This window comes from Plasmodium brasilianum (assembly GCF_023973825.1).
Source record: "Plasmodium brasilianum strain Bolivian I chromosome Unknown PB_00_28, whole genome shotgun sequence".
Classification (NCBI taxonomy): domain Eukaryota; phylum Apicomplexa; class Aconoidasida; order Haemosporida; family Plasmodiidae; genus Plasmodium; species Plasmodium brasilianum.
Window position 1 is genome coordinate 1 of NW_027122937.1, and position 8,582 is coordinate 8,582.

Genomic DNA, 8,582 nt, shown 5'->3' on the forward strand with positions numbered 1-8,582 from the left:
ATATATACAATTAAAAATATTTATATAAAGAATAATATTACATTTCAAAATATTATAATCATATTTATACAAGTTAAATAGTAAAATATTTACAAATTATGTAATATTCACTTTAATAATCAATTTTTATATAATTCAGTATATCGTTTATATGGAGATAGCTATAATTTTTCTATTTATAACTATCTGTTTTGCTTTAAAATAAAAAAAACTTAAAATATTTCCCTTTCTTATTTCTAATATTAATTAGAGAAGGCGTAAGTAGAACATATATTTATAGGGATTCGCATCACTAGTGAAATTCCAGTACTTTTCAAAGAATTATTTTATAGTTATTCACTGGTCTAAAATGTTCTGTTAAATATGTATATGTAACACATTAGGTGTTAATGTTCATATACTGTTGTATCAGTTGTATATTTGTTCTACATATATTTAAGTTATTCACTGCTTAGACGATAGAATAGTTAAGGAACGACATATATATATATATATGTATTTACATTAAAGCGTTTAAGCAAAAGCTATATAATAGGTATATACAAACTGAATAATTTAAATATATTTTCTATTTATTTAAATATTATTAATTAATTTTTGCTTAAATACCGGAAAGCATATTTTTTATATACTCCTAAGAACTGTGCTACTCTTTTGATACTTCACTAATAGTATCATTAAATATGTTGAATATTTCATGCAATTTGCCATGATTATAGAATTAGCAACAATAAAAGCCTTATTTTGTTAATAATATGTGTTAGTTTTTTTATTGTATAAGGAGTATCCTTATTTTTTTTTAAATTAATTTTTGGATTGAGTTATTTCTTTACCTTTTTTTAGTGAATGTAATGTATATATTTTAGCATCGTCTAAATAAACGTATTAGAGTATTCTAATTATGCGAATGATTAAAGAAATATTAGTTAATCATTTTTCAAGTGTGCTGATTTCTCTATTTATCCTTATATACAGAATTTTTCATTCGAGTGTTGCATACACAAAAAATTAGTTAATTAATAAGCATAATGTGATATATTCCCTGGACTGTTTATCATTTTGCTTGTACAATATTCTATAGAATTTTAAATTTAGGATAATAGCATATATATATATATATATATGCATTTTAAATTAATACTTTTTTGTGGATAAATATTTTACAAGATATGTATGGATGTCTATTGTGCCCTTTGTATTCCCTCTATGGTATTAATAAGGAAAATACGTTATATATATTATTAGTGATATTCTAAAATTTTAAAAGTTAATAAACTAATAAATTTAACACTTTTGTGATAATTTATATGTTTTATGATTATATATAATGTAATAGTACGAGTCTTTTTATCATCATATCTATTATGTATTTACAAAAAGTTATTACTCCGATTAAACTTTGAAAAAATATTTCTTAAACCTCTAACGAACTAACTAAAAATTTCACAACAGGTGAAAAGGTGAAGTAAAACAATATAAACAAAAAAATATTTAATAAAAATAATAATTTAATATATATCTATATTTTCTCTTTAAACCATTAAAAAAAAAAAATAAATGTTTGTTAAAAGGACGTTTAAATAAATAAGTTCTATTACACATTATTAATAAACGTATTTATATAATAATTATTAAACATTTCCTTATATAATATATATGTATCAATACAACAATATGCATTCGCATTTAATAATTATATGAAAAATGTAATACATCTTTTTTTAATATAAACCTAATTAAACATTTATTTAAATGTATCAACAAATAACCATTTTAGATTAGAAAGAGATCAAATAAAAAGAAATCTTATTATAGTTAAAATATAAATCACCACAAAATGTTGATAAAATTGTAAAAATTGTCTTTTTATATAGTAATAATAACGTACAAAAACATATACGAATTTACTGGAATACATTAATTTACCCGAAGCCATTAATTATATTAAAGCTCAAACTATAATTTAAACTACAAATATAAATATACTAAAATATTCTAATTCACAAAAAAACTATGATAGTATTTTTTTAACTTGTTCATAAAAAATTCCCTTATCTGTATGTTCATATATAAGAATTAAGCAATTATTGATATGTTTATTATATATATTTATATATATTGTAATTATTAGTTCACATTGATTATTTTATTACAGAAAAAATTATGTAACTTATTATTAATTTTATCTTTGTCTGAACTTTATTCTTTCATATTTTTTAACTTTTTTATGATAATAAACAGCCCTTGATATACATGTTATACCTAATATTAAAAACGGTAAGCCATATATTAGGATTCTAAATAATCTTAATAATACATGCAATTCACTGATAGTTCCAGACGTTTCTCCAATGGATTTCCAAAACCCTTCTGCTCCTTTCAGCGAATCATAAACATTCTTTAACCACCCACCAGTTTGTCCCCATCCTTTCAAAGTCTTTGAAAATCCTATTGTACCCCACAACCCTTTATCTCCATCTGCAAAACTCCATGATAAATCTACTATGAGCAGTACTAATAACAAAAAGAATATTAATAAAGGTAAAACAAATAGTTGTACGCATTTTTTACGTATTGTTTTTCTGTAAAACTTATTACTAATTGTCTTGTTGTTTTTAAGGAAATCCATAAAATCCATTTCTTTGAATATTTTTTTTTCAAAGTGGGAATAGTTTTTAGTTTCAAACATACACTTGTTTTTTTTCATATATGTTTTACAGTTTCCTTTAAATTCTGATGGACTTCCATTTGAATGTTTTCTTTTTCCAGTGTACCCTTCCATATTATTAGTTATATCTTTTTTTTTCTTCATTCCATTATTTGTCATTTCCTCTTTTAAAACTAAGGCATTTGAATATTCATCCTGTTTATATTTTGACAGTATACGATATGTTGTTCCATAAATGTATCTACTATAAATGTAATTTTCATCCAAATATTTATTAAATATACTCTAAGAAATCCCGAAAAAAAAATGAATATCGAACAAATAAATAATCGCACACTAAAAAAAGTAATTACAAAAATAAAACAAAAAAAACAAGAATAATACAAATATATTTAAATAATAATATCGTACCATATAGATGCAAATATAACATATCCAACTTAAAATGGTAAACTTAGGAATTTTAATAAATAACAGTGACTTTACTTTTTTTTCCATTATATAGAACTTTAATATAGAAATACACGATGTAAGAATATAATTAACAAAATATGGTACTCTTTTAAAAATGAAATATACAATTACTTTTTATTTAATCTGTTTTTTATATTTTTTCGTAAAAACATAATGAAAACTATGTAACTATAATTTTTTTTACAACTGAGATAATCAAATGTAAATTTATATGTATACCATAAATTTTTTATCTTAACTATATGTACATAAAAATAAAATTAATTAAAATGAAGTGATTTAAATTAATTAATAAACATACAAAATATGTAAGCTATTAATTTAATACAGTATATTAAGTAAATATTTATTAATTATTTTCAAAACAAAATAAAAAACAATATATTTTAATTCCTAATATATCGAAATATTGAATATATAGAGAACGTAGAGAATATAAATAATGCTTTGCTCTATATTTTAAGAGAAATATTACTGTTTTTATTGATACGTTTCTATTCATATTTTTAACATAAGAATTATATTTTTGGAAAACTTGATATGCCTATTAAATTATTAATTATTATAACAATATAATAATAGTATTAACAAATGAAGAAAACTATAATCCGTACGACCTTTTCTATCATATTTTTAATATCTGATATATTAGTTAATACGTAAATTTATGCATTTCTTTTATGGACAATAATATATTTTACAAATAAAATATACAACATAAGAACTAATCCACAAAAAATACTTACTTTAAACGCAAATAAGAATTTATATTTTATCGCTACTACTATTTTTTAAATGGAATAATTTTTAATTATATATTATTTATATTAACATTTCTAAATGCAAATTTTGTAAATTTAAGGATATTATTCAATTTTTTATTTTTTAATATATATATATATTTTAGCAGTAATATAAAAAAAAAAAAAAATTATTATATACATAAATAATTATAACTTTAATTAATATACTCAACACATTGTTATTAGATTTTTATTTAGAAGAGAACATTATATAATATATTAAGTAGAAAATTACATTACGTAAAAGCTAGTACCTCGTAGATTATTATTATACCCATTTATTTGCATTGTTAATAGTGCGTGATTATATATATATTTTTATATATTTTCCATACATGTTCAAAAAGACATGCATGATTATCGAAATTATTATATGTATTTGTTTTTTCGTATAATCTCTAGAATTAATGTAATTATATATGTACCAAAAAATTAAACTACATTTCATTTATAAGCATACCATAATATAAATGAAAAGTATTTTTAATATGAATTTAATATGTTTTATCTAAATTTATTAATATAAATAAATACATAAACATATGAATTTACATATATTGTAGATTCATAAAATTATAAATTTTTACTTTGTAGAACAAATTTCAATACGTATGACTGATAAAATCTTATAAATATATTTTTAAGAATTTGATTATATTTACCCATATAAGGAAAATATATATCTAAATGTGATGACTTGTACATATTTATCCTGATAAAAGAAAAAAAGTAATAATAAAACTTAAGCATTAATTTGGTGAATTTATAAAACATTACTAAAAAAATGAGATAGAAATATTAAAAAATATTTATAATAAAATCATAAATATATAAAATTAAAAATAAATGCAATTATTAACAACATAAAAATAATTATTAAAATAAGAGACAGTAGATGCTCAATATTATAGATTACAAAAACAATATTATTGCCTTATTCAAAAAATCTTTATCAATCATGTTTAAAAAAAGGTACAATGAATTTAGATAAACTAGAAAAGAAAAATTCAATTATATGAATGTTTCAAAATGTGAATTCGGTAATGAATGAAAATAGTATATTTTTCTCTAAATGAAATAAAAATATGCTGTATTCATAAAATAATTTAACCATTTCTGTTGAGGGATTGACGTAAACAACATATCTTTTTTTATTAGAAGTAAAAACTTTTTATTAGGATAGAAAAGAATACGTATATTTTTTTCTATATATTAACAATTGTTTAACTAATTTGTTGTAATATATTATGTTAGATATATTAAATGAAGCCGTGCGTAATTTAGAATTTTAAACAATTACTAAAGCAAAAACAATTTCAATAAATGATCTATAAATATTTGATTAATTTTAATTAATTAATTTTATCTTTTAATGATGCAAACAAGCAAATGAAATATATACTATATTTATTTAAAAATTTTTAGTAACATGTATATTTTAATAATACTTACAAAATTAAGTTACTTTATTCTTAATAAAAATATTAAAATAATATATTTTTTAATTCTTCATTTAATTGCAACGGTTCAGGATCGTCAAGTCAATAAAAACGTATAAATAGTTTTTTATTACAAAGTGTATTTTTTTTAGTATATATTTTTAATTTCATATATATACATTAAAAAAAAAAAAAGTAACTTAGAATTATTGTTACAATAAATATATTTTGCTCCATGCTTCTAATGAAACCAATTTTATATAATAAACATTAATTCTTCTTCTTAGTAAAATATATACATAAATATATATAAATGTATATAAATACATACAATTCATTTCATAAAACACAAAAGAACACATCTTTCGTTTAAGTTTAAAACCAATAATATATTTTCTTGAAAACATGAAAAAATAATTTCAGACCAGTATGTGATTCTAAATAATATGCATAACTGCTTTCAGAAATTTAAATTATCACCTATAAATATATATATATTAATTGTAGCATAATTTATTAATTTTTTACAACAATCATATATTTATAAAAACTTAGTTCAATATACAACAATGTATATTATGTTACAATGAGAATTTTAAATACCAATTTGAAAACATTAAAAAATTCAAATTCACTAAAATATGAAGAACATATTTATTTATATTTTTATATTGTGAGATATAAGGTGTACACATCTATTTATAATACTTCAAGCATTATATGTACGTTTATTAAGAATATCACTAAAAATATCATAATTTTTCATATTAAAATATTCTCTATATAAAAATATACATTCCCTATTATTTATTTTACTCAGACATTAACTTAATTTTTTCATATTTTTCATTATTCCTTAAAATCTTATAAATTGCAATTATAAGTATAACAGATAATATAATCATGAGAAAGCTAAAGAACACTATTAGAGAATATTTGCCTGTATGTTCTGTCAACTTATCTATAACATTATAGATAAATTCCCCTAATGGATTCCCTTTAATTGTATTCCATTCAACATTCAAAAATGTTAATCCTGGTGACATTGGTATTCCTATTCCCAGGAATAAAAAAATAAAAAATAGAGCAAATCCAAAACTGTAATTCCTAAATTTTATTTTTTTTAAATCTATATCACAAATTCTTTTCCTTTTTTCAACAAAATCATCAAAATCGTTTTTCTTTATCCATTTTTTTTGAAAATGAAAATGTTTTCCATCAAACATTCCATTATTATAATCCATAATTTCCGTGTAGTATTGCTGCTTATTTAGTAAATTTCCGTTTGACTGTTTGTTTTTACCTTTGGTCAATTTTTCATTATTATATATATTTATTTTCTTGCATTTCATACTATTTGATATATCTTTTTTTAAACCATCTGTATTTGAATCCTGATCGTTTTTATATTTTGCTAGTAGACGATAATGTATTGCTTCTGATATACTATCGAGATTCCATTTCACATTCAAAGAATTGTTAAGCATTATCTAAAAAAAAAGAGAAGTGTAAATACTTACCACGTATTCGAATACAGAATGTAATGATAAAAAACATAATTAATTAATATATAAAACTAAGAATATAAATAATAAAATTGTCTTTAAATGGAATAAACATAGTACGTCACTGCTAAAATGATATATCGAAGCTAAAATTATAAACGCAGAAAATTTAATGCATAATTTTAGCTTAATTATTTGCTCCATGTTATAGACCATTAATATTGTGATATGTTCAGATAGAAATAAAATAATATTATTATAATATAATTGAAATTAAGAAAAATACTACATTTGTTTAAAATATTTATTTTTATTATTGCTTCTTAAACACTTAATATAATGCAAAAAACTTAGTGGAGTTTTACATCTACAAAAAAAAATTAAAACTTTATATGTATATTACAATATTTTTAACGTAATATTTTCAAAAAAAAAGAAAAGTTCATTTAAAAAAAAAATATAATATATTCATAAATATTCAAAATATATAATTTTATTAATTAAAATAATGCACTGATAAAATAATTTTTTTTATTAAACTTTTTCATAATAATATAAAAATGAAAAAACATGTTTTTTAAATATTTAGAAATATTGAGCTTATATAGAATACATAGAAGGTATATAATATATATATAATACATTTCCCTACATGTTGCAAAAATAATTACTAATTTTACGGATTTTACGATATTAATAACTCTAATTTTATTAATATTTTGTTTTAAAAGAAAATTTTATTATTCCTAAAAATATTATTCATGTAAATAAAAAAATTGTTTTAATAATACATAAAAAAAAACATTATATATTACTTGAATTATAACCCATAATTTAGTATATTCAGAAGCACATGTAGTACTTTATACGCTATAATATAATTAAATAGGTATAATTAATTTTATACTACATAATCCATGAAAAAATGTATAGTTTAGTGGAAAATAAAGACTAATTTTTTATTTTTGCTAAAAAAATTTTCATAACAACTTTTCTTGATTATTTTTAACTTATATCAATACATTTAAATGAAATGCTTCTAAATTCTTAATTTTTTTTTTTTGACTAAATATATATACTTAAAAGAACTATAATAAAGAAAAAAAACTAATTATTACATAATATACGTTATTATGCACATAATTTAGTTTTAGTAATGTATTTGCTTAATTCTTTCTTTAATATAAATATATATCGCATTCCTTATGAATTTATTTTATGGAATATATTAAATTAATATTTATAAAATTAAATTATATCAACAACTACGTAACTCCTCTAATAATATAATAAATATAGGTATCATTTAATTTATTTTTCACATATTTTATTACTCAGAATTAATATCCTTGTACATATATTATTACTAAAAATTAAAATTATACAAATATATCTTAAAATTTCTTATCACCATTATGATACACAAAATAAAACCGTCTTTAGAAGTATACATATATAATAAAAAAGAGAATATAATTACGAGAAGTATTACAACTTTTAGTACTAACAAAAAAATATATATATATTAAGGTAAAATTATTAAAATAACAATTTTAGCACTTAATGTAACATTAAGAAAAATACCACTAAAACATTACTCAAATCGAATAACGTACAATATAACATAATATTGTCAAGAAGACAGAAATTTTAATATATAAAATATTAAATATTAAACAATAATACACAGAAA

General features: G+C 19.3%; 2 protein-coding genes across 2 annotated transcripts; both read right to left on the bottom strand.

Annotated features, from left to right (window-relative positions):
* Positions 1-2,182: 2,182 nt before the first annotated feature.
* On the bottom strand, positions 2,183-3,166 carry MKS88_000360 (uncharacterized protein; the record flags this gene model as incomplete). The annotated part of the gene is made up of 2 exons (XM_067219321.1): positions 2,183-2,953; positions 3,080-3,166. The coding sequence occupies 2 exons, from the start codon at positions 3,164-3,166 to the stop codon at positions 2,183-2,185; spliced, it is 858 nt and encodes a 285-aa protein (XP_067070340.1).
* A 3,030-nt stretch (positions 3,167-6,196) lies between these two features.
* Positions 6,197-7,093, bottom strand: MKS88_000361 (uncharacterized protein; the record flags this gene model as incomplete). The annotated part of the gene is made up of 2 exons (XM_067219323.1): positions 6,197-6,874; positions 7,010-7,093. The coding sequence occupies 2 exons, from the start codon at positions 7,091-7,093 to the stop codon at positions 6,197-6,199; spliced, it is 762 nt and encodes a 253-aa protein (XP_067070341.1).
* Between the last annotated feature and the right edge of the window lie 1,489 nt (positions 7,094-8,582).